This window comes from Halichoerus grypus, chromosome 13 (assembly GCF_964656455.1).
Source record: "Halichoerus grypus chromosome 13, mHalGry1.hap1.1, whole genome shotgun sequence".
Lineage (NCBI taxonomy): Eukaryota > Metazoa > Chordata > Mammalia > Carnivora > Phocidae > Halichoerus > Halichoerus grypus.
Genome location: NC_135724.1, coordinates 55041336 through 55068410, shown reverse-complemented (window position 1 = coordinate 55068410; position 27075 = coordinate 55041336). Strand labels below are relative to the sequence as shown.

At 40.7% G+C, this 27075-nt stretch overlaps 1 protein-coding gene across 2 annotated transcripts in view; it reads left to right on the top strand.

The window, feature by feature from the left end:
* L3MBTL4 (L3MBTL histone methyl-lysine binding protein 4) overlaps window positions 1–27075 on the top strand; it is a 485331-nt gene that overhangs the window by 156491 nt on the left and 301765 nt on the right. For both annotated transcript variants that reach the window (XM_078060581.1, XM_078060580.1), the window contains exons 5-9: window positions 147–238; window positions 21366–21470; window positions 22512–22647; window positions 24640–24731; window positions 26180–26334. In XM_078060581.1, coding sequence (XP_077916707.1) covers window positions 147–238; window positions 21366–21470; window positions 22512–22647; window positions 24640–24731; window positions 26180–26334 — 580 coding nt within the window. The remainder of the gene's footprint in view (window positions 1–146; window positions 239–21365; window positions 21471–22511; window positions 22648–24639; window positions 24732–26179; window positions 26335–27075) is intronic.

Genomic DNA, 27075 nt, shown 5'->3' with positions numbered 1-27075 from the left:
AAGTGAGAGATAAGGTTTTTATCAGCTGCTGCGTCTCCTGATGACCTCTTTGATGAATCAGCCTGCTTGTTGAGTTAATCTTCAGTTAGATATTATTTTTCTGTCACTAACTGTTTCAAGAAAAGTCACTGTGTTTTCTTTTCCAGTCCCTTCAGTGACTGCACAAGAAGCGTGGTCGTGGGAACAGTACTTGACAGAACAGAAGGCAACAGCAGCACCTGTTGAACTGTTTTCCAAGGTGAACCACTAACAGTCTTATGTTTTGGCAAGGAATGAACACTTAAGAGAAGTAACTAAAAGGAAGTCATTTGCCTACACAGAACATCCAACTTATTTGATTTGTAGGTTTCACTGGAAAATTACATAACAAAGCTAACAGAAACCTTAGTGATTGAGAGCTGGACAGGAGTGTGCTCTGGAGCTGGACTCCCTGGGTTTGAAACCCAGTGCCACTACCTTCCAGCTCTATGACCTTGGGCAAGTCATTCAGTCTCTCTGTGCTTCAGTTTCCTCATCTGTAATACAAGGAAATTACCATACCTACCTCCTGGGGTTGTTGGAGAATGAAATCATTTGTACATGTAGAGGGCATTGGATGCAATGTATGTGCACATAATGAACAATACGTGCTAGTTTTCCTTTGTATTAGCAGATATTACTTGCACAGGACCACGCAAGGATCAGGTTCGAGGGATCTGTTTTGATGTGTTGCATGGAAGTGGTGGGTCAGGCAACATGTTGGAGGAGACAGTGAAACCCCTAAATTACATTCTACCTGACTCTAACAATGCCAAGAGCAGCCTGTGTGGGCTTGCTTGACCAAGTGACTTTTGGCATGGGGTGCTTGTGACTTCACGGGGATCATCTTTACCCAGGGTACCAAATCTTCTGCTACCCTATCTATTCTTCTTGGTCTGTGTTTTCAATGTTTCAGGGGGATTTATATAAAAAAATTGCATCAGATTTGCATCATTATTCATTTTAACATCATTTGCATTTTAACTAGCAGTGAGAAGCTAACGCTCCTTATTTACTTTACTTTTCAGGACATTTTTGTTGAGTTACATCTAGTACTTTTTATTATGTAAAAGGACTAGCAATTTTTTTAAAGATTTGTTTATTTTAGAGAGAGAAAGAGTGCAGCAGGGAGGAGGAGAAGGAGAGGGAGAGAGAATCTCAAGCAGACTCCCCGATGAGCACAGAGCCCAACACAGGGCTTGATCTCATGACCTTGATATCACGACCCCGAGATCAGGACCCAAGCTGAAACCAAGAATCAGACGCTCAACCGACTGAGCCATCCAGGTGCCCCAAAAGGGCTAACAATTTTAATCCTGGCCATGGAAATAGAATGGGGGAGATGTGAAGCAAATAGGGAAAGAAAGAGAAACCAAGTGCTGGCAGCTCACATTTAAGAAATACTAAATATTTCATACTCAGCCCAATCTTCACATCGGATGCCTTTATGGAGCTTTGGAAAACCCAGATGTATGGGTGTTCCTGACACCTATTAACTTAGAACCTCAGCGGGTGGGGCCTGGCACCCGGGAGCTTGAGAACCTCCTCAGGCTTCTGTGTGCAAGATGGAGGTCCAAGGTGGTAGTAGCTTGTAAGAACTGTGCAGTCCCTGCTCAGGCAGGAGTCAGGTCCCTGCTGACTCCTGATGAGACTGTTGCATGATGAGACTTAGGGTAAGTTCCCTAGGTAAGGGGTCTCTTCTTCCTTCTCTTTTATGTTTCCTCACAATGTCTGTTCTTAGTGTGCTCATGATCAGTCAATGTTGAATCATCAGTCAATGTTTCATTTCCGAGCATGGAAGGTCCTTAAAGAGAGTTGGCTCTGACTGGGGCAATCCAGTGCAACCTGTAGTTGCCCTTTCTCTCTGTCTCTGAGCCCATCTTGTGCCCATGCTGTGTGGTCACTGCAGGTCAGGAGGGTGGAGTGGGCAGGCGCCAGATCCACCTAAGGCCTGTCAGGAGCTGTGAGCCCCAAGGGCAGATGTAGTTCAGCTGGGTCCAGGGTGAGAGGTTCAACCACAGGACACAGGCCAGGCTTGTGACTTAGTGGCTGGGCATGGATGGGAACTCTGTAGGGTCTCAAGGCACCCAGAGACCACAAAAATGTAAGACCAGTCAGTGATTGAGGTCAGGACTTCCATGTAGCAAAATTGGCCATGAGTGATGCAGGGTCTTAGGAATCAGACCCCTGGGTGTCCCTAGACCGGGGTCCTCTCTTCCCTCCATTGAGAATTGAACCACATGTTAGCGTGTTAGGCTGAAATGGACTTTTGTTTCCGGAGCAAGGCAGGTTTCAGCTGTTGGCAGAGAGCTGTTAGATTCTGGTCAGTGCCTGCATTCTTCCCTCAGCTCAGCCAGTGAGTGGATTAACACAGTTTCTCGGTTTCTCCTCTAGGACACCTCAAGGTCCATCAACTAGTGCAAGAACACCCGCAGAACAGAGAATTTCTCCCCCAGTTTTTCCCTCGTGACCTAGTATTAACTAAAAAAAACCTCCAAGGGGGCAAATGTGAGATTCCTGTTCCTGAAATAAATCCCTATTTCAACATTGGGAATTGTGTAATAGTAGGTTATGGGTCATAGAACTTTCTCCCTTGACTTTATAGAGATCTGACAAGAGAGGTACTGCGGGCGCTAAGTGAGGGGACACATGGCATTGTAAAAGCAGGGGTGGGCTCCCTCTGGAGGGTGTAAGGAGAATCCATGACTCTTTCCACAGAGGAGAGATGAGCAGTGAGCAAGGGACGCAGTCTTGGAGGATTCCTTGGCTAGAAATGTGACTTTAAAATATGACTTTCTCAAGCTTGTGGACTCTAATTTTTGTCAACTCTGAAAGTGACCATAAAGTATGAGCACGTGCGAAAGTGGACATGTCTGACCTGTTGGCGTGCCTTTCTCTTCACTCAGAATTTAACAGTCAAGCTACTCACGTAATTGAGTAGCTTGACTATCTGTACAAAGCATCGTTTACACGGACTGAAACACTACGGAGTTTATAACATGGTTGCTTAAAATCTTGCCATCTACTGAGATGTAAGATACGCCTGAAAACATGACAGCAGTGTGAGGTAGAATGTTCATTGTCAGTGGAATGTACAAGTAATGAGTTTCCTAAGTGTTCCGAGCAGAGGTGGTATCTCCTCCAACCCTGAATGAGGAGGAAGAAGCTTACCATTTATTAGGTCTGATTTGTCCTGATAACTGAAGATTCTTGTACTCAAATACAGTGTTACTCTGACTGGACATTTATATTCTGAGATGAAGTGACGTGGTTTATAATTGAAAATAGCATTCAGTAGAATAAAAAAGGCAGGTAGTTAAGGCCAATCTTCCAAGAAAGATGATCAGATTGAACTTAGAGTGACATTGTGCTCTTGACTCTTACTGTCCATTTTAATTGTGTAAATATTGTAATAATGGTGTTCAGGTCAGCCAGCTAAGATGGAACTTCTCAGCTTTTGACACCGAAATGTTGAAAATAAAATGAAACAGTTTGCATATCCTGATTGGAAAACTATTAAAAAGATATTGAGTATTGCTTTACTTTTACTATATCATTTCCATCCTAATACTCAAGTTTTAGAAGGTGTACCAGTGACAGACACACAAGTGAGCAGTTCTATCATGCAAATCAGACATGTATTCTACGAAGAAAATGTGTGTGTATAGATGTATATATATTTGTGTGTGTATATTTTTAAAAGAGTATGCTTATTTTATTTGCACACAAGCTTTTTGCGTATCTATAGGCCTATTTTGAATTTCTTTTTGTACAAGACAAAGTAAAGTGTTTTATAATTTATGGTTTATTTTACCATCTGGGGTAGTGAGTGTACAAGGATATAAACATCTTCTGTTGACAGAAAATATAAAAACATTTTCTCTTCATTACTGGTGAAATGGGCCTATCTTGATTTGATTCAAACTTTAAAATATTTATTTCTTTGGTTTTGAAGTTGGTTTTAAACTTTTCTCTCTTATCTCTCCCTGCCAGTCATCTAACCATCCACTGTATGTCCCTGAAACATTCTTCCCACCCTGTTGCCCATCACAAGTTCAAATATGCCAGCCTGGAATCCAAGTCCCCACAGTCTAGCCCCATCTGTAGATGCACATGAACACAGAGCTTCTTCCGTGCCGGTCAGCGTGTTGCTGCCCTGCTTAACTATTCAGAGTCTATCCAAGTGTGAGGCCTCTATGTCTTCTCTTGTTCTCTGAACTTCGTAGGTCCATGTCCCCCCAAGACCCTCCCCCTTCAGGAAGCTGTCCCAGCCTGTGCACTCTGACCTGTGGACTTGGCAGCCTCTGTCTGCCCGGCTCCTGCTGGTGGGAGTGAGGCTTGGGAGACAGTGTAGGACCAGCAGGAAGGCAGGTGCTGTCCCTTGTGTTATCTGGCCACGAGCCATGGGACCTCCACCTGCACCTATCCCAGCATTCTGGGGGCAAGTCTGACCGAGGGAACATAGCCCTACCTCACCCTAAACCGTCCTTGTCCCACAAACCAGACATCCCAGTTGTCCTTAGTCACTGGCCCAGAAAGCTCTGCTTTTTATGCCCAGCAGATGTTCCTGTCTCCCCAGCCAGTGGATGGCCGAGTAGATAGGCTAAATGCGTGCTTGGGCCCCTGCAGGTCAGGGACACTTGAATATTTTAAAATGATTGGTATTTTTTTTTTTTAAAGATTTTATTTATTTGACAGAGAGAGACACAGCGAGAGAGGGAACACAAGCAGGGGGAGTGTGAGAGGGAGAAGCAGGCTTCCCGCTGAGCAGGGAGCCCGATGCGGGGCTTGATCACAGGACGCTGGGACCACGACCTGAGCTGAAGGCAGATGCTTACACGACTGAGCCACCCAGGCGCCCCAGAAAATGATTAGTATTTCAGAACAAGATGAAAGTCATCATGGAAAAGCTAAAACTCTTGGACTTCTCTGTGGGTCTTTTATAGTGTAGTATATAGTTGTAGTTTGAATTTTATATAGCAAGGGGGTTTTTCTTTTTCTTTTTCTCTTTCTCTCTCTTTCCTTTTCTTTTCTCTTCTCTTCTCTTCTCTTCTCTTCTCTTCTCTTCTCTTCTCTCTCTTCTCTTCTCTTCTCTTCTCTTCTCTTCTCTTCTCCTTCCTTCCTTCCTTCCTTCCTTCCTTCCTTCCTTCCTTCCTTCCTTCCTTCCTTCCTTTCTTTTCTTTCTTTTCTTTCTTTCTTTCTTCTTTCACGCTTATGACAAATTACCATGAACTTAGTGGCTTAGAATAACACATATTTATTATCTTATAGTTCAGGAAGCCGGAAGTCTAAAATGGGTTAGCAGGGTTATGTTCCTTCTGCAGGCTGTAGGGGAGAATGTGTTTCCTGCCTTTTGTACCTTCTAAACACTACCTGTGTTTCTTAGCTTGTGAGGCCATATCACTCCAACCTCTCTTTCCATGGTCACATCTCCTTCTCTGGTCCTTTGGCCTCCCTCCTGCAAGGACACTTGTGATGACATTGGGCCCACCTGGATCATCTAGGATAACCTCTCCATCTTGAGATGGTCCACTTAATCACATCTGGAAAATCCCTTTCACCATGTAACATACCGTATTCACAGGTTCAGGGATTAGGAAGTGGCTGTCTTTGGAAGCCACTGACCACAGGTGCCATCTCCTTCCCATTGCTGTGCTGTCCCCACCTCTGGCCTGAGTGGCTTCTCATGGCCGGCTCCCTCCCATCCTTCTCCTGTGACCTCTGCAGCACCCCTGTGGCAAAACAAGTAATGTACTAGGGCGCCTGGGTGGCTCCGTTGATTAAGCATTCGACTCTTGATTTCGGTTCAGGCTATGATCTCAAAGTTGTGAGAGATCCAGTCCCGTGTCAGGCTCTGTGCTTAGCACAGAGTCTGCTTAAGATTCTCTCTCTCTCCCTCTGCCCCTCCCCACTCGTTCTCTCTCTCTCTCTCAAATAAATAAATAAATAATAAACTCTTTTTTTAAAAAAGCAAGTGATGCATCTTAGTAGCTCAACACATCAGTCCCTCCTTTCTCCGGCCAGCATGCATAGCTGCTTCGCTGTAACCTCTGCTTCCCGAGAGTGCCCTTTCCCCTCTACCAAACTCACTTCTCCACCCCTCAAGGTCAGGGGGCCTAGCCTCCTCCTGCCTCCTGCCTGCTCCTTAGTTTTGTCACTCGGCACCCAACCCTCCCTCCCCTGAGGCGTATGCCTACGGTTTCCAGTCTTGTTACTTCATTGGATTGTGCGCGTGTGCACCTGTGTGCATGTGCGTGCTCACATGCTACCCTCCCCAAGCCTCCCCTTTGCTTCTGCCCCGGTCTCCTGCTCATCCTTGGATAGCCTTTGCCTGCGTGAGCCACCTAGTACCTCGCCTGCCTCCACCTGGGGGCCTGCCCCTCCTTCCCAGGGCAGTCCACCTGCTTCCTGCCACACTTGCGTCAGTCAGAACTGGACCTCTCCTGCACTGTGGAACTTTCAATCTCACTGTCTGATCCCATCCACTGTCCTTGTAGCCCTCTGTCTCCCTCATTCTCACAGTATCAGTTTTTCCTTTAATTCAGACTTGTGGTTGTTGAATTTGTCCTTTTTCTTCCTTCTGGCTTCACATCTTCCCCTGGCCAGGCGAGGCCCCCTAGTTCCATCATTTCAGCCATTCTCTGGCCAGGATCTTCCAACTGCCTTGGCCCCCTGTTCTCCTCTCCCCCCAAAATGCCTGCCAAAATCCCAGCTCTGGATGAATCACATGTGCCTTCTAATTTCTGTACCTAACTAAGCTGCAAAGCCCTGCTAGAGAAGAAGCACAAAGCCTTGCAGATTGGTGGCACTGTAGACCACCAGTCTCTGCTAAGAGGGCAGTGCCTGGCCATCCTTCTGGTTGTCAGTCTGAGTACTCCCTGCTTCCTGGGAAGGCACTTCTCTGAGGCCTCTGCCCTCGCTCCCAGCAGAAGACGTCACTCCCTTGATGGATGTGGTGCAACCTCCCTCCACTCCCTGCCACAAACCTTCACTCACACCTACTCAGACCTCTTTCCCAGGTTGAACCGGGAGAAGTACCCTCCTCATGCCCCTTGTTCCTCTACCTACGCTCTGGAGCCTTCCCATTTTTGCTTTTCTAGAGAGAACTGATCAACGACCCATCAGTCATCTCATGTCCTGCTTGTAAGTTACCTCTGCTTCTCCTCCACACCAGTCTGTCCCATCTTTAAGAAAGCATACTGGCCCTTAGTCCTGCACTCCCTTTAAAAGCTCATCTCCTTAGTCTGCTTTAGCTTCTTGAAATGTTGGCCTGCATTTTCTCTTTTCTTCATTTTCTAACCTTTTCCTCCTCCAACTCTGCATCCTGGCCTTTACTCCCACCATGACCTGAAACTGTGCCCATGGAAGTGCCCACCCCCTCACCCCCCCGACCACCTACCCTGATTTCAAAGCCACAAACGTCAGGCCTTGGCCTACACTCCCCCTGCTCTGGGATGCTGTCTGCTGTCCGGTGCGGCTTTTGCTTGGTCCTAGCCACTCCTTGCCAGGCACTCCCAAAAATCTGCTTCTCCTGGGCCCCCTTCTGCATGGCCCCTGGGGCGTCTCGTCTACCCCCTTAACTCGAGTTCTGCCTAGACCCAGTGGAGTCTGTAACCTCCTAGACCTCCTCCCCTGGGTGGCCCATAGCCGTCTTACACTCAGCACGTGCAAAGCCGACTGCCTTTCCCAGTCTGCCTTTGTGAGTCCGCTCATGGGCTCGTGGTCCCTGGGAAGGGCCCTCCACACTCGTTTCGCGGTGGCCAGCTGCTGTTCCTGCTCTCTCTGCTCACGTGTGTCTGCTCAGGTTTGCCCCTTCATCTCCTTCTTTGTGCCCCTACTACTGCTGCCTTCATGTAGGAGGAAGCCCCCATTTTATTTTCATAGCAGTTGTAACAAAAGTTTCTTAAATGATCTCTCTCTGTCCAGACTGGCCCCACCTTTAACCTTCCTGCACACTGTTGCTGGAATGATCTTTGTAAACTATGATTCTGTTTGTCATTTGTGTACGTAGCATGTCTGACTGCTTTTTCTGTCATTCTGTGTGATTACATGTAGTGTGTTTTGTCTCTGGGTAGAGCTGTAATCTCTGTGAAGACTGACTGGGTTTCTTTCATTTTTTTAAATTCCTCCCTGCTTCATGATTCTCTGAGAGAGGTGCACTTTAGAGCATCTTTTTATTGGCTTGGTGTTGGTACGTGTGCTGCCTCATTAAGCCCTTTCAGCTTCTTTCCCTTCATTTTATAGAAGAAGGACTCTGTGAAGCGTTTCTCTGGCTCTTAGTTTTTAACTGAAAGTGGACAATAATATTATTACTCGCTTCTTAGAGACTGTTGAGGAATTACATAAAATGTATATACAGTGTTTAGCCCAATACAGTGTCTGACATGTAGTTCACTCTATTAGATGCAAGAATTCTTAAGATGACATTTCGCAGATTCTAGTCCTTTGCTGTCCCCAGAACCTGCCCTTCTTGACAGCATTCGTTCCGAGCTCTAGGCAGGACCCCGTCTCCCAGGACTCTGTCCTCATCGGGACCGGCCTCCGTTTGACCACAACAGGGCTCTTGGTCGCTCCCCATCAAGTGTGGCCTCCCAGCTGAGCTGTTCCATCTCAGTCTTCTGATCTCCTGAGCTCCTGAAAACCACTCACTGTTGGAGCTTCATCTGAAACCGTAGTGTTGGCGGATACTGCCGTTGAACACCTTGCATGCTCGCTGTGATGCTGGTCCTCCTGCCTTCATGATGGGAACAGAAAATATTTCCTCAGTTGCTCTCCTCTGTCTCCGAAAACAAGGCAGAATCATTATGTCGACTTTGGCATTTCTGCTTTTCCTTCCCCTGCTTTCCTCAGCGACATCTTTATCTCAGACACTCCTTAACACATTCTTGTATGGTACTAGGTCCCTCCGCCTCTCTTGAAATCTGTAGTAATCTCTAATGATTTGGGAAAGAAATACTTTGTGTCCTGAGAAGGAAATTTCAGCCATCTGTAGGATGATGTGGTGGGGGGGTTCTTTTGGAAAGGGCTGGGAGTAGTTGGGAAACAAAGACACCTTCCTAATTTAACCACCTAATTGCCCTAGATATGATAGCCTGTTCTCTCTGAGCCTTCCCTTAGTGAAGTCCAAGTGAAAGGAAGAGCTTACACTCTCTCTCTAAATTTAACTTCTGTACCCAGACCTGAATTATATTTTTTTAAAAAATCTGTTTGTTTTTTTTTAAATATGCCAGTACATTAAATAGAATCTGAAAAACCCATGTCTGTGTTTTGTTTTTGATAAAGTCTGAATATGTGTTTAGCTTTGCGGGTGCAGAAAGATGCTGCCATGAAAATTCATATATTTTATAACCCCCTGTCGAATGATTTCAGACAAGTAGGACCTTTCCAACCAAAACAGTTCAGTCATGTGTCAAGTATTTTGTGCTTTGAACATGCTTCCAAATTACTTGATAATCACTGAGAATACTATCATAGTTCTAATATAGATCCTTCTTAGATAATACTTTAAATTATTAATCAGTAGCCACATGATGACCATGCATGACTTTTTTAGTAGTTTAAGAGAAAATGAAATACCTCATTATACTATGAATTCTGATATGTTTAGAATCAGATTATAGCCTAGGTCTATTATTTACTTCAAGTGTGTGCTTGTTTGTTTTCCTATTTGTTTTTGTCTTCTATGTGTATTTTGCTGCCCCCAGTTTTAAGATAACTTCATTGATATTTAAGAGTTCTCCCAGGAAAGAACATATTTTGTAAAAAAAAAAAAAAAATACTGTGTGTATTATATTCACATGTTTGATTGGGGCTTAAATCCCAAGGCATATTGGGCAGAGAAAGAAGTGTGTTTTAAAACTAGACTGTAGCTTTGAAGTCATTTAAGCTGATTAATGGCTGGGGCTCTGAAGAACAGAGAGAATTCTCATTCATGTTCATTTCTCATGTTCTCTAAAGCTGTAAGTTCTGGGGCAAAACTGAAGATACATCCTGATCTTGCAGCTCAGATATTTTTCCTATTCTTAGTATCCACTTCTCCGTAATGGTGGGATTCAAAGTACCAGAGGCCTGGGAAATAGTTTAGCAGATCTGAAGTAGTGAGGCTGGACAGTCCAATCGGGCTGCTTTCTCCTTACTGGGAGGGGCTTGGAGCCCCCGTAAAGGCTGCTTATCTGCAGTTCCAGCTGGAAACCGAATGTCATGTTCCGAGATGTTCAGAGGAAGAGAAATTAAAAGAAGAAAATAGTGGTATTCAGGATCAAGAGTAGACAGTTTCCACAGTTTTTTTCCTACAGTTGAAGCAAATTTATATTAGAAGTATCTTTGTCTTTTTACCCTATGAGGGTTTAATCGTTTAGGGAAAAAATATGTGAGCTTATTGCTTTGGACACTATACTCAGAGATTTGTGGAGTCTACTCATGTTGGCCAGTGAATTATCAGACATCTTCAGAAGTTATTTTCAAAAGTTCTCTCTATGCAGTCCTTTGTTTTATACTGGTGGGTTCTTTCTCTTTGTTTATGAAGATCTTTGTTGGTGTAAAGCTGTCTAAATCCAACAGTATTCCACCCACTCTGCTATGTGCTTTCTTTTTGTTTCTGAGACTGTAATTCAGTCAGTGGGTAGGTCAGGGTACCTGGATACACACACACACACCTCAGCCAAACTTCCTACTACCAATAAGGTCAGTAGTTCTGGGGAAATGAGAATTTCTGCATCTGAGATTATAGTAGAGTAGATTCACAAAAAAGCAGGAGGAATTGCATCCACTAGCTTATTTGAGAATACTTTTGTTGTGCCATGAATTCTGTGTTCTCTTTCTGTAGAATGCTTCTTGGTATAATCTTGGCAACAGTTTGGGATACAGAATTAACCTATGAAAAATGTTCAAAATAACAAGGAAGTAGTCTCTAAAATGAGAGTTTAAAAATACACAATCAGCGATCCTTCACTGCTGTCTTAACTGAAGCCTTGCAGCAAGTTATGTTTAATTATGTAGGTGACGATTTTTCCCCATTAGCCTAACAAATAGATGGCAAAAATAGGCATCAGTTTGAAAAGGCATGCCTTGTTGCCTGGCCTGTATATCCATGATGAACAGCTGCAGGAACTGCTCGTGCCTGCTTATTGAAGACTCCTAAATATGTTGTGAAGTCAGGGGATTGATTAATGACAGATTCCCTTGAAGGACAGCCATGTGGTTCTTAATCTTTTTTTAGGTATTAGACCCTTTTGAACATTTAATGAATGCTATTGGTAATCTCCTTAGAGAAGTGCTTATATCCATTTGCACACAAATTTTAAAATTTAGGAGGTTTCTAGAATCCCAGAAGACATCATAGATGCCACTCCTGCTCTACCATTGAAACCATGTACCCTATCTCTGCCCCAACATTAAAAACATCTACATTAAGGTGTAGTTTAAGCAAGAATAGAAAAAAATGTGTATACATCCATGATTGTATGCTATGTGTGAGTGCGTGTGTGTATATATGTCTCTATATCTCTATATCCATAGATACAGGTGTATTCAAGGTCTCCATTTTCTCTGTGATTGAAACAAGAGAAAGCCAGGGGGGATTCTAATATTCTAATATTCCTGGGAGTTTCCATTGTTAGCTCAGGTGAAAATCATAAAGCTCCCAGAGGAGAAAGCAAGGAAAGAGTTTCTTAACCTCTCATAGCTTGCCAGTATTTGCAGTGAATAGACTTTTAAGATGAAAGATTCATTGCAAGATACTGTACCTGGGGGGACGTTGAAGCTATAGTAATGCACTAGAAATTTGGAATTGAAAAGTAGGTACAAAAATGTCATTGTTCATGAGCTGTCTATAGAGTCCTTGAAGGTATCAGTCGGTATTGATAACATTATAAAAGTAAAAATTAACACATGATGGAAAATCTGGGTATTTCTTCCAAGCCTGGAACCTGGGTGTGTTTAAAATTCCCGGCCTTCTTCGTTCTCTGCATCCAGCCAGTCCTCAGGTACTACCCATCTTGCCTCCTCCATAGGTCCTGAATCTGCCCCTCCCACCTGGTTCTGCATTGGTCACGGTCCTCTTTGTCACTTGTCCAGGCTTCTGCCATGTTCTGGAATGGAATGGAACTTTGCAGTGAAGCACACAGGCCAGGGTTTGAATTCACATTCCAGTTTTTTACTGACTAGCTTTGCAAGTGTGATATGTGTGAATGTCTCTGAGCCTAGATGCGACGTGGGGATTGTAGAGTTCCAATACAGGGGATTTTAAGGCTTCAGTGAGCTGAGTTAGATACCTATACATGGCACATGGCAAATTCTCAATTATCGGTAGATATTAAAAACCTCCTTAACTATCTTTCCTATTGCTAGTCTTGCTATTTTTTAAATTAATTCCCTACACTGCCACTAATAAGATCTTTATAGAAGGCAAGAATGTTTTCTTCTCCCCTCTGCTTAAAAGCTTTTGCTAGGGCTTCATCGACTAAGAATAAACTGAAAGGTCCTTAACAAGACCTTCTACAAAGCTTCTTGTGACCTGTGTCCTGTCTTCTTCCCTAGCATCGTCAAAACTTAATTGTATGTGTGTGCTGATTTTTTAGCTAATTACAATGCCATTTAAAAATTCTAACAAGAAAGAAGAGTATAAAAACCAAAGGCTTTTTACCCTGAATAGCCAGAGGAATGTTGAAAAAGAAAAGCAAAGCTGGTGGCATCACAATTCCGGACTTCAAGCTCTATTACAAAGCTGTCATCATCAAGACAGTATGGTACTGGCACAAAAACAGACACATAGATCAATGGAACAGAATAGAGAGCCCAGAAATGGACCCTCAACTCTATGGTCAACTCATCTTCGACAAAGCAGGAAAGAATGTCCAATGGAAAAAAGACAGTCTCTTCAACAAATGGTGTTGGGAAAATTGGACAGCCCCATGAAGAAGAATGAAACTGGACCATTTCCTTACACCACACACAAAAATAGACTCCAAATGGTTGAAAGACCTCAATGTGAGACAGGAGTCCATCAAAATCCTAGAGGAGAACACAGGCAGCAACCTCTTCGACCTCAGCCGCAGCAACTTCTTCCTAGAAACATCACCAAAGGCAAGGGAAGCAAGGGCAAAAATGAACTATTGGGACCTCATCAAGATAAATAGCTTTTGCACAGCAAAAGAAACAGTCAACAAAACCAAAAGACAACCGACAGAATGGGAGAAGATATTTGCAAATGACATATCAGATAAAAGGGCTAGTATCCAAAATCTATAAGAACTTCTTAAACTCAACACCCAAAGAACAAATGATCCAATCAAGAAATGGGCAGAAGACATGAACAGACATTTTTCCAAAGAAGACATCCAAATGGCCAACAGACATGAAAAAGTGCTCAACATTGCTTGGCATCAGGGAAATCCAAATCAAAACCTCAATGAGACACCACCTCACACCAGTCAGAATGGCTAAAATTAACAAGTCAGGAAACGACAGATGTTGGTGAGGATGCAGAGAAAGGGGAACCCTCCTACACTGTTGGTGGGAATGCAAGCTGGTGCAGCCACTCTGGAAAACAGTATGGAGGTTCCTCAGAAAGTTGAAAATAGAGCTACCATATGATCCAGCAATTGCACTACTGGGTATTTACCCCAAAGATACAAATGTAGGGATCTGAAGGGGTACGTGCACCCTGATGTTTATAGCAGCAATGTCCACAATAGCCGAACTATGGAAAGAGCCAAGATGTCCCTCGACAGATGAATGGATAAAGAAGAAGTGGTATATATATACAATGGAATATTATGCAGCCATCAAAAGGAATGAAATCTTGCCATTTGCAATGACGTGGATGGAACTGGAGGGTATTATGCTGAGTGAAATAAGTCAATCAGAGAAAGACATGTATCATATGACCTCACTGATATGAGGAATTCTTAATCTCAGGAAACAAACTGAGGGTTGCTGGAGTGGTGGGGGGTGGGAGGGATGGGGTGGCTGGGTGATGGACATTGAGGAGGGTATGTGCTATGGTGAGCTCTGTGAATTGTGTGAGACTGTTGAATTGCAGACTTGTACCTCTGAAAAAAATAATACGTTATATGTTAAAAAAAAAAAAAGCCAACATATTATTATTTATTATGTATGGTGATTAACATAACATAATAAAATAAAAAAATGTAAAATAAAAAAACATAACATAATAAAAAATAAATAAAAGGCTTTTTCTGTTGTTCCCCTCTCTAGGTGAACCACTCAAAATAATTTGACATATATATTTCCATGTCTGTATATATTTAGTTACGTAGATATGTGAATAATGCTTATATAAATAGTTGTGTTTTAATCATCTAGTGCTTGCTTTATATTTATCAGTATGTCATGGCTATCATGACACCTCAGTGGATTGAGGTCTATGTCTTGCTTTTTTTTTTTTTTTTAAGATTTTATTTTTAAGTCATCTCTACACCCAACATGGGGCTCGAACTTATAACCCGAGATCAAGAATCGCATGCTACACCGACTGAGCCAGCCAGGTGTCTCAGTCTTGCTTTTGCAATAGCTGCATTGTATTTCATTGTATTGTGTCTGTTTTCTCTCCATCTGAAATTATTTTTACATATGATGTTGTGGTAGGCATATAATTGAACTATTCTCCTCAAATGGATAGTCATGTGCATGTGTCCTAATGACATTTATCTTTATTCTCCTGACTCAAAATGCCACCTTTATATTAAATTCTCATATGACATTTGGGGATCATTTAATGGTCAGATAGCACATATTCAGACCACCAACTTTAGTTTTTCTTTATTTTATTATGTTATGTTAGTCACCATACAGTACATCACTAGTTTTTGATGTAGTGTTTCATGATTCATTGTTTGCGTATAACACCCAGTGCTCCATGCAGTATGTGCCCTCCTTAATACCCATCACCAGGCTAACCCATCCCCCCACCCCCCTCCCTTCTAAAACCCTCAGTTTGTTTCCCAGAGTCCATAGTCTCTCATGGTTCATCTCCCCCTCTGATTTTTCCCCCTTCATTTTTCCCTTCCTTCTCCTAACATCCTCCATGCTATTCCTTATGTTCCACAAATAAGTGAAACCATATGATAATTGACTTTCCCTGCTTGACTTATTTCACTTAGCATAATCTCCTCCAGTCCCATCCATGTTGATGTAAAAGTTGGGTATTCATCCTTTCTGATGGCTGAGTAATATTCCATTGTATATATGGACCAGATCTTCTTTATCCATTCATCTGTTGAAGGGCATCTTGGCTCTTTCTAAGTTTTAATTATAAAAGTTGGAAAATGTTGAAGTCCTTAGTCAGTGAATGGGATGGTATTGATTTACTATACTGACTACTCACTCATACACTAAAGCCAGATACACACTGTGGTCTCAGGCACATTATATAACCTTTTGTGCCCCAGTTTCATTCTCTGCAAAATGTACATAATCCCTACTTCATAGGACTTTTATGATGATTTAATGAATTAGTATTTGTAAAGTGCTTAGAACAGGATTTGGCCCAGAGTTAAGTGCTATGTAAGTGCTTGTTGTATAAAAGCCATCTGTATATGGCCTGATTGATAAAGGATAGCTCAGGCTCTATGCCTATTCCTTCTTATTCCTTATTCTTCATTTTTGCTTAGTGAGATAATTGTACCTAACTATTATAGGTTGTTGGCTATGATAGCGAATGTTTGGTGGTTCTTCAGATAGATCTCTGTTGTCCTGGGTATATTGATCAGACATAAGCTCAGACTCCTTTTGTTTTATCAAATGCTAAGCCAACAAGAATACCACACTCAAAACCTGGCAGGTGGGCTCTCTCTACTTCTTATAACTTCTTTTTAGTTGTATTTGTCTTAGGAAAATGTTTCTTTATGTTCCCTTTTGCAGTATTTGAATGATTTTTTTTATGCTATCAATAACATGATTGGTTTTTTTTTTTTTTTCCCCCCACTGAGTAAAGAAAATCAAAAGTGTTGACCAAGAGTTAAATTCTCTTTGGTCAAGCTGTCTATAACCCAGTTTGCCTACATAAGACTTCTTGTGATCTCACCTGTCACATTTAAAATTGTGACATTTCAGCTTAGGAGATACACATTGAGACAGTTTGAGATTTTGAAGATGTTGCTGAGATAAACCAGAGAAGAAGACCACTGGACTCATGGCGGTGGTCTTTGGTGTTACAAGAAATCTTGTTTCATCATCTGCATTTAAAATTTGTATGAACGTCTTTCCCTTTGACAACCATCATGTGAAGGTTTGCGAACCAGCGGCCTGTTGTCCTGGACTCGTCCTTTGCATGGCATGCTAGAAGTGTGTGGCTTCAGTGGCTTTGATTCCCTTGCATGCCTAATTTCTCCCATTTCTCTTGATACTGAATTAAGATCAGGAAAATATGTTGCCTGCCAACTCTTGCCTGTGAATAAAATAGAATGCCTGTGGGCATGCAGATAGAATCTTCCATTTAGAGAATTGACACTGCTCAGTAACACATATCTTGCTACTGCTCTGCTGGTGCTGATGGCCACCAACCTTCTGCAGTCTCTGCAGAGTGGCTCAAAAATAATCAGTACAGCCATAACCTCTCTGTTCTTGTAATGAGGTTCTCAGTGATAAACAGAGTAAAGTGTCCAGAATTCCTCACATATATCTACCAAGAGTCCAAGAGCTGTTTACATGGTACATTTGTAACTTTGGAGCAGAGATCTACTGGCACACACACATGATGAGTGCCTTATGCATTGTACTTCATAAAGGAATTTTGCTGTTAGCCTGTCTGCTTTTCTTTAGGCATGACGTTTTGTTTTGTTTGCGTTTTTTTTTTGATTTTTGTTTTTTCTAATGCTCGGGCTCATTTTATTTTTTAGTAATAGTATGTAATTTGTACCTGCTTTTACTATGAGGTATAGAACTTGGAATAATTCTTCTCTATCATTAGTGACAAAATTCATTATTTTGCAAATGTCTGGGAAAAGAAAATGAAGCAAAACAGCTTAACTTCTGTACCCAAGAGCACTTGGCACATCCTTGGAAATGCCCTTAAGACCTTCCATGGCCTTGAGCCAGGTTTTGTTTTGCTTGTTCTGTTTCCACGTCTGTCCTCTAATGTGGAACGAATAGTTGGCCGGCTTTCAGAAGATTTGGGCCCTATCATCTGCTACCAGACCAGGTTGTGTGACCTTGAGAAAGTCTCTTCACCTCTCTGGGTTTGAGTTTATTTATCTCTAAAAGTTGTTTTTCAGGTCTACAGACCTTATAATTTTTTATGACTGAATCTGACAGACTATTGTTTGCTTTCGTGTGTGATTTCAGTTCCCTTTTGTCACCATAAAATATAATTTTATAGCATGGCTATCAATTATGTTCGTAAAATATATGATTTTTAGAAAGGAAAAAAATTAAGTCTGCTATGAATAAACCCTTAAGCAGAAAAGAGACCGATGAAAGACAATGCTATTTCTCACTAAAAGCTGCCTTTCAGATTGTTAAAATGAATGTTTTGTTTTGTATTTGAAACCCTCCAAAGAAGCTGTGGCTGTTTTAGCCATGTAGTATTCCTTGCAGTGTTACCTAAAGCTCCCAGATTTCACTTGAGAAACGCTCTGAAAATGCTGACAAGAATAACTGTGATCGGGCGCCTGGGTGGCTCAGTCGTTAAGTGTCTGCCTTCGGCTCAGGTCATGATCTCAGGGTCCTGGGATTGAGCTCTGCATCGGGCTCCCTGCTCAACGGGAAGCCTGCTTCTCCCTCTCCCACTCCCCCCCTGCTTGTGTTCCCTCTCTCGCTGTGTCTCTGTCAAATAAATAAAATCTTAAAAAAAAAAAAAAAAAAGAATAACTTTGATCATCCTAACTCCCGGCTGTGAATTGTTGTCCTGTCTTGAATTTATCATTCACATGTGTGAAAAGAGGGCATGGTCTGTTCCATATAATACTGACTAGTTCCCCCCCGTCCCCAATTTTCTATCTTTCAGTTTTGTGAAAACACGAGAAATGTCCTCTCAGTTTTTACAGCTTCTTAAATTCCCTTCCAGCATTATTGATCTATTCCCTGTGGTCTCTCCATTCCCTTTGTTTTCTCATCAGTGTTGGGTGTACACGCATGCATGTGTGTTCAGTGCTTTTGAAGTTAACCAAGAGATTTCAAAGCAGTGAACAGGAGGTAGTCACATAAAACCTGTTATATACAGTCCGCTGGGAACAAGGTAGATGTGAGAAGAAGGGCTGGGGGAATTAAACACACACATGACATTTACTTTTGCAGAAATAAAATATTTCTGAGAAATCATTCATTCTTGCCATTTCATTTTTGGGTTTTGTCATCCTTTAAATTTTTCCTTGGAAGCTTCTAAAATGATCTATGAATGTTCTTAACGACATTTTCAAGCCAATTCATAAAGATTTAAAAACAAGTTCATGTTCGTATGAAAAGGGCACACACTCAACTGTGGAAGAAGGGTGAGTGAACTGTGGTACTTACACAGAGTGGGGTGTGATGCAGCTGTGACCAAGATTGTGCGCAATCACTGTGATCTGACATGGAGTGGTTCCAGGGGAGATTAGGACACATGCAAAAGAGCATATATAGTATGCTACCTTTTGTGTGAGAAGGAAGGGAAAAATAAGGCAAAACATAAACATAGCTGTTTATTTTTACAAAAAGAAACCCAGGAAGGATAGACCAGAAAACAGTGAGGTTGGTTACCTCTAAAGAGGTGGAATGGGGTGGATAGGATATGGGAGGGAGAGACACTTCTTTGAGAACCTTTTTGTATAGCTTGAACTTTTGTCTGTTTGTTTTTTTAGCTTGAACTTTTGGAAGGTTATTAACATTCTACGTATTAAGAAATAAAAATAAATCATTAAGAACTGAAAGCACATTTAAATCAATGAACTTAACCATATTTCAAATGAATACCTTAACTGCACTAAAGAGAAAGAAAAACATGAATCCAAGTAGGATATAAACACAGTTTTTAACTGTATACCTCATTCATGGATGGCAGAGCAGGGAGGGAGAATTGCAAACAAATCCTGAAATCTGTCTGTAGGTTTGTTTATTATAGTAGTGTGGATAAAACAGTCCTGAAACTCTAATAGATATGCTATAGGATTTAGTATATGAGTAAATGTGTTGACCTGGTTGGAGGAGAAAGACAAAAATCGATGGGAAAAGGCAGAAGGAAACCTTTGGGGATGGGTTGGAATTAGATGTATCTGTATGAACTTAGGATTTGTAAAATATACATAAGTATGCACATATGTACAACTATGTGTAAATGTTTATGTATGTATGTATATGTGTGTTTTGTATGTAACTATATAGTGAAAGAATTGGACAACACTGTGATTGTGTGATCAAAATCAACATCACCAGTGAGGGGATGCATGGACATCGTGCGACTCCAGAGGTGATATCCTGAGGACACATCACCACCCATGGAGTATACTAGCAGAGAATGCATAACCTGAATCTAATCATGGGGAAACATCAGACACATCCAGAATGATGAGCTTTCTATTTAAAAAAATGGGGGAGGGAAAAGACTGTTTTTTTTTAAAAAGATGTTGATGTTATAAAAGATAAAGAAATAGTATGGAAAAGGTTCCAGATTAAGGTAGACTAAAGAGACATATCAACTGAATTTAATATCTGACCCTACCCTGAATCCCATTGAGGAGGGGGAAAATGTTATAAAGAGCCTTGTTGGATAAATTGGAAACATTGGAATATGAATGGGAGATTAGTTAAAAGTTTATGAATCTTAAATTTGCAGAAGTTGGTAACTGAACTGTTGTTACATAAGAGAATGTTCTCATTCTCAGGGAAAGTACACTGTCTGCTCTTAAGGGAAAATCATTTAGTATAGAGTAAAGGGCCCTCAAATGATTCAGAAACAGTCATGTACATGTGGATATATATGTTTATCTGTATCTATATCTGTGTACAGGCACAGATAGGAGAGAGAGAGAGAACAAACAAATGATAAAACAAATGAGGTTTCTACTGTTGTTAACAATAAAGGAGTCCAGGAAAAGGCTATGCATGTTCTTTGTATTATTTTGTTCTTGCAACTTCTCTTTTAAGTTTGACATTATATCCAAATGAAAAGATTTTTTTCAAAAGAATAAAAATAAACACTAATATGCTTACCAGTAATAAAGAGTAATAAAATTAGTGATTAAAAAGCAGCTCTTGTTCTAATAGAACAGATTTTAATCATCACTTTCTATTAGTATGCTTATAATTTATTTGCAATTAAGAATAATTGACTAGTAATGCTGAATCTGCTTAAAACTGCTCAAAAGTAATAATAATATAGCAAGGCTGTGGGAAACAAGGCTAGTATTAATGAAAATATGAATGGGAACACATTAGAAAGTCTGTTACAAAGTAGATTCCATTTACAGTAGCAATAAACATTAAAACGTATACAGAAATAAATATAAAGCATTTCTGAAGCCTATTTGAAAAATTTAATAACATGTTGATTTGAAAATTTTAAAAACATCTTGGACAAACAAAATGATTAAATTAAATGGAGAGGGAACAAGTTCCTGAATAAGAAAACTCAATATGATAAAGATTGCTCTCCACATAAGAGTCATAAGCAAATAAGACAATGTGATATAGGCAGATACACCAATGAACAGAATAGAAAGGCCAGAAGTAGACCCACAAATTTGTGGAAACGTGACATAACAGAGGTAACTTTGCTGATAATGAAAGTATGGACTATACAAAAAATTTTGTTGAATACTCTGTTTTCCATATAAAAAATAGATGTTAGCTCACACCATAGAACAAAATTAATTCCAGTTGCATTGTAGATTTAAATATGAAGAACAGACATTTTAAAAGAACACTAGGAGAATGTCCGTGTAACTTCAGGATTGTGAGGGAATTCATAGGTTAGATGTGTACACTGTACAGGGAATAATTGATATATTTTACTACATTAAAATAAAAATCTCTACAACAAAATCCTCGTAAAGCAAAGAGCCAACTCACATACTGGGAATAGGTAATCATTATAATCAACAAAGGATTGTTTCCAGAGTACAGGAAGAGCTCCTTAAAATCACTAAGGAAAAATGGGCAAAAGGAATAAATGAGTTCATAGGACATGTAGTTTCTCATATGAACTGTTTCCTAGGTAATGATAAAATGATCAAAATGATCAAACGATCTTCGAGGGCCAAATATAGAAAAGCAGCCATCGATCTTTAGCTATATCACTGAGCTTCCGAGCCCATACAGTAAGTTCTTGATTGTATGCATAGCAACACCAGGTGTTTTAATATCAAATTGTGAAGGTATTTCAGTAGCTAATGTTATATCATGAAATTTCGTAGGACCAATCCTTTCCGGAGCATGAAAATGGTTTTCAGGTTGGAATGAGATTAGAAGGCATTGACCCCCGACATCCATCTGTATTCTGTGTGCTTTCTGTAGCTGAGGTAAGAGATGGTGTTATTGTCTTGGGCTGAGTGCACAGTGACAGAAGAGAATTTTCTAGAGAATAATGAATTTGAGTGCTTTCCATTATAAACAAGTTCCAGTACATCATGGATTTATTTTAGTCAGTGATGGGTGAAATATGTTTCTTAATGAATTTTTTCCTTCTCTGAAGATTAATCTTTTAATAAGTCCCTCATCACTAGCAGTTACCCTTGATTCAGCTGGTAAATAGTTTTCATCTGAGGTTGATAACAATCAGTGAATCCCACAGTGTTGCTTTTGTCTGTTAAAAGAGACATAATTATTCAAGTTTTAGCTGAACTAATGAGAAATGTATATGAAAAATATCCATGCACATGAATTATCTATTTATATAAATATAAGCACTGTATGAAAATTACGTAGAATGAAGAGCCATTGATGAAAGTAAATGGCTTATAAAATGTAATATTTACTAAATATTTTACATTATTAAAATGATGGAAGACCTCTATATTTTTAATCACATCACGTAAAAGACCCTATTCACTTAATTTACTGATTGATTATAGCTATTAAACTTGTATAGCATGTCTTAAGGATATATTCTACTTTATGATTTCCTTTATTGAGTATGCTGGATCCATACGTTAGAGTTTAAACAGAGCCATGCCCATTTTGTTTTGCTCTGCACTTTAGCTTATACTATCGTGGGACAGCAGGAGATGGGGTTTCCAAGAGCAATATTTGACAGGTATTAAATGAACAAATAAACTCTTCAATTGATGGAGACATAAATTGACCTCAGATTTCTAGACTGAGTAAAAGGCTTAATTTTTTTACAGAAAAAATTCTGGATACTTGAAAGATCGTGTCTGTTGGCATTTTGTTTTATTCAGATGTCATCTCTAAATTTATTTTTTAATACAAGCGCATTTAGATGGGAGGGTTGGTTTATATTTGTTGATGGCACTGACAGGATATATGAATATTTTGTTAATTTTGTGTACCCTTCAAACACATGACACTTAATGAAGGATTGTAAACATTCCATTTTACAGGTGTGTGGTTACCGCCTCAGACTTCACTTTGATGGTTATTTAAGCTGCTATGATTTTTGGACCAATGCTGGTTCCCCTGACATTCATCCGGTAGGGTGGTGTGAGAAGACCAAACACGAATTGCACATCCCTAAGGGTAAGCCAGGATGGAAAGAGAGTTGGTTTTATTTTAACAACATTTCATGAAATACTAACAAGAGAGTCTGGTGTGAATTGATTTTCAAAATGAAAGTTTAATCCCCAAAAAGCAGTAAAACTACAAGGATGCCAATTTTAGAAGTGAATAAATGTCTTTAAAAGAAAAGTATTGGGACGCCTGGGTGGCTCAGTCGGTTGAGTGTCTGCCTTCGGCTCAGGTCATGATCCCAGGGTCCTGGAATTGAGTCCTGCATTGGGCTCCCTGCTCAGCGGGGAGTCTTTTTCTCCCTCTCTTCCCTGCTCGTGCTTTTTCTTGCTATCTCTGTCTCTCTTTCTCAAATAAATAAAATCTTAAAAAAAAAAAAAAAAGAAAGCATCAATGACTGCTTAGGTCAAATATACTGATAAGGTACCTACGGCAGAAATAAAATCTTATGACTTAACATAAAGTTTATGAAACCTTAGAAGGAATGAAGAAACTTATTTTACATCACAGTTGAAATGAACTATTTCACTTAGTCACTGATGCTGTATAGTGAGGAAAATTGATTCACTGTATATTGTTTGTTTTAAACAAATCATGGAAAAGAGGTAATGATGAAAGAGAAGAGGATTTCACTGCTTCCTTTTGATGGGAATCAAAAATCTCATCTTTGTCTCTTGTTACGTGTGAGAGGAACCTGGGCTTGGCAGATGTGATTGAAGCCTTTTTTATTTGTTGTGTGCTGGTGAGGTGAGGCTTTGATCAGTCAAGATGCCCATGGGCCCATTTCCTTGCACAGCCACCTTCTGTGTATGGGCTCCTACTTGGATGCTAGAGTATTTGATGACGGTGGCACTTCTGGGAGTCAATATATAGTCATTTTACTGACCGACTCAGAGTGTCCTTCGGGGATCCATCCCTGAGACCAATGGCAGAATCCTTAAGATTGCTGGATTTCATGAAAGCCGGTCACGGGCTCATTTTTAGTAGGTCTTTATGGGGCCCTTGCTGTGCGCAGGCACTGGGGATAGAGCTGTGAATAAAATAAACCATCTCTGTCTTCATGGGGCTTTCATTCCAGGGAGGCGAAGAGTCATAGACAAAGGTAAGCTAGGGTGTCAAGCAGTGACAGGGTTGGGGGTGGGGGACAGAGAGTGTGCTCAAGAAGGGCGTGAGAATGTAAGGTCCCACGGATAGGTGGATGAGGTGAGGGAAGTCAGCGAGGCTGGGCAGAGGGCTGTCAGAGAGAAAAGCAAGAGTAAATGCCCTGGGGCTGGAGCCTCCAGCCGGCCCAGTGAGGAATCTCAAGGAGATGAATGTGGCTGGAGCAGAGAAGCAAGGGCAAGAGGTGGGAGATGAAGTTAGAGGTGTAGCCCTCGCCTTGGAGGCTGTGCAAGGAGCCTGACTTTTATTCTGTATAACACTCAACCAGAAACTATTTACTGAGCCCCTCTTGTTTGGGCCAGCACTGTGTGAGCACTTTAGGGCACATGGAGGGGAAGATCAGTACAGAAGGGGAAACACGCAAAGATAAGCAGCAGAAAGCTGTTGCTGCCAAATGGTCTTTGGATTGTGAAGGGGTTTCTGTAATTTTCCCAAGTGCCTGGCACCCTGGATTGTTGCATCATCAGGACCTTTGATGTTCTCAGTGACATGGCTTCTTCAGGAGTGATGATGAGCTCAGGAACTTTTGTCTCTTCCCTTTGCCCATTTTGGAAAGCCTTACTAAGAGATGAGACTCCCATCAGGCCACCAGGGTACCAATTCTAGATCTTAATGAATTAAAAAAATTTGTAAGGGAATGATACGCATAATGGGAAGTCACATCAACAGTTTTGAATTTTATATGTTAAAAAACATTGAAACAATTTAGGGATTTTAATTTAAATCATTTGTGGTCTGCTAAAGGACATTGAATTTATGACAGAAGACTGAAGAAGGCTAATATATTGAATATGCACATGGTTATATCCTGTGGGTATTTTGAATAATCCATACTTTTTTTAGGTTATAGAAAAGATAAATTTGTTTGGATGGATTACTTGAAGGCCTGCAAATTGCAAAATGCTCCCAAGAAATTATTCAGAAACAGAAGTTCTGTAAGTATTTTCTTCCTCAGTATAAATCAGATTTCTACTTGAGCTTAAATTTCTTAAAATTCACTATATATTCCGTTGTATTTTTTCAGAATCCTTAGCTTCCTATGACTTTTCTCACTTAATTTGTCAGTTTCCAATAGGCGTATCTTTCTCCCCCTTTTAAATGTACAATTTCATACTTTATTTAGATGCAGAGAGTTGAAGACTTTATATTTAAATCCTGCTAAAATTTAAAATGCCTTTTGGAAATGTTTTTTCTTTTTGCTTCCAGTGAGTTACTTGTTTGAACTTAGCTTTGGTGTTTTGAGACCAGTAGTAGATACCACAGGTAGGCTTTGAATAAACCCAGCCTAGTTGGATTTACGTGTAATGAGAATGAGGGTGACATTTCCTACAGATTCAAGGGGCATATGAAGATTTGGGTGGAGCACACTTGTTTTGCCATCTGTGTCCCCAGCAGCCTACCAGCTCTTCAGGAGAAAAAGAGAATAAGGTGCAGCCCCTGCCTCGTCTGGGCCCCTGGACACACACCAGAGAAGGGGGCAGGGAAGCCTAGCATTACCCTGCCACCTGCTGGCTGTTTGTCCCTTTGTAGGACACTCACCCTGATCTTGAAATCAATGTTATACAACTGCTCTGTTTCATACAATTGTACCAAGGAAAGAGAGTAATAGAAATGGGAAATTGCTTTTAAAGATGTGATGTGCTAAAGAGAAACAAAAAGCAGGGTTCAGTATAGATAGTAAAGAGGTGGAAAAAACCGTCTTCTAGTCCCCAGATACTGTATGTGTACTTTCTAAATCCCAGGACTGGCTAATTACACTGGTACAAAAAATGGGGTTTTGTTATCGTAATGTTACTTTAAATCATAGTCCTTACTGTTTTTTACCATGAAAAAATGTGTATGGATACTAAAAAAAGCATTTGGATTTTTTTCAAGTATAGGTTTATTTATGGATTCGTGCATGTGTTAAATATTGAGAAAGCCACTGTTTTCAGATCTCATCAAAGTAATTGATAAATTTGGTGCTAAAGAGCCTATCTTTACTACTTCTCCAAATACTGGTATTTGGAAACTGTTCAAGTCTGTGGGGAGCAGAGAAAATTATTTGATACTCCTGTATCCAGTAAACATCATATTTTAAAATTAATACGATTCTTTCTAAGAACTGAAAAAGGAAAATGAAGATGATGAGGGAAATATAACTTACTTGCCAGCAAAAGAGAAAAAGTACAAGGTAAAAGCTACTAGTTTCCTGGGTTTTGTTATGAATTTAACTTCGTAACAGTTTGTTAGAATATTTGTACTAGCATTTGCTGGCTTCATTCTGGAGGGTAAGTGTTGCCTGTAGACTGTTCTGATGCTAAACATAGAAGTTTTGACAGCAGCTCAGTCCTATTTGGTGTCCTGTTTCTTTTTGTGCCTCTTTCCTCTGGTGCTGTGTTAGAATGGGCCAATGCCTAAAGAATTTCAGGTTGGAATGAAGCTGGAGGCCGTCGACAGGAAGAACCCTTCCTTGGTGTGTGTGGCAACCATAGCCGATATTGTTGAAGATCGCTTACTAGTGCATTTTGACAATTGGGATGATAGTTACGATTACTGGTGAGACACCAATGTGTGTTTTATTTTCGTGTGTTCATGTTTGGTGTTAAGAATTTATTTTCCTTCCGGTACTGTCACTGTCCTTGCTGTTCTTAGAGTAATGAACATCCGGAATTTAGTGGCCAACTTTTCATTACCTTGTGTTCCACATGAATTGCTGAATTAAAGTGCCCGAGAAACTTCTCCACTCTATGAGAGGTTACCTAATGAGGCCTCATCTGAAATAATATGACCAGGTCAGGGCACTTCACTATGTTGTGTCTAGTTTGTAAGGGAGGCATTTCTATGAAGAGGAAGTTAAGGACTTGCAGTATTTTTTTTTTTCCTGAAAAGTGTTGAACTCAGCCTGTCATATTTTTGAAAGGGAAGATTCACGGGGAGAATGGAGTGAATTATTTGAAAGCCTGTGGGGACCAGAGAAAATGTAGGCTACGATACCATTAAACTAACATTGCATGAGTTAAAAAAGGTTTTCTGGGTAAAAACCTGAAATATGGAAGAGGGAATGGCAAAAATCATTTTTGTAGCATTTCTTCAAGGTATATCCTGAATAACCGCCAAGTGTCTGCCTAAGGCTGCGGTTCTTCATGTACATGGAGGGGGCCCTGTTTTCTTCTTTGAACTAAGAAGCAGAGCAGGATTAATTGTTCTGTGTGTCTTAGGTAGAATGGTCTGTGTTCCTTGAATGGGAGAAGGAGGAAATTGGAGGCATATAGAGTCTGGTCTGTCCCGTTAAACTTG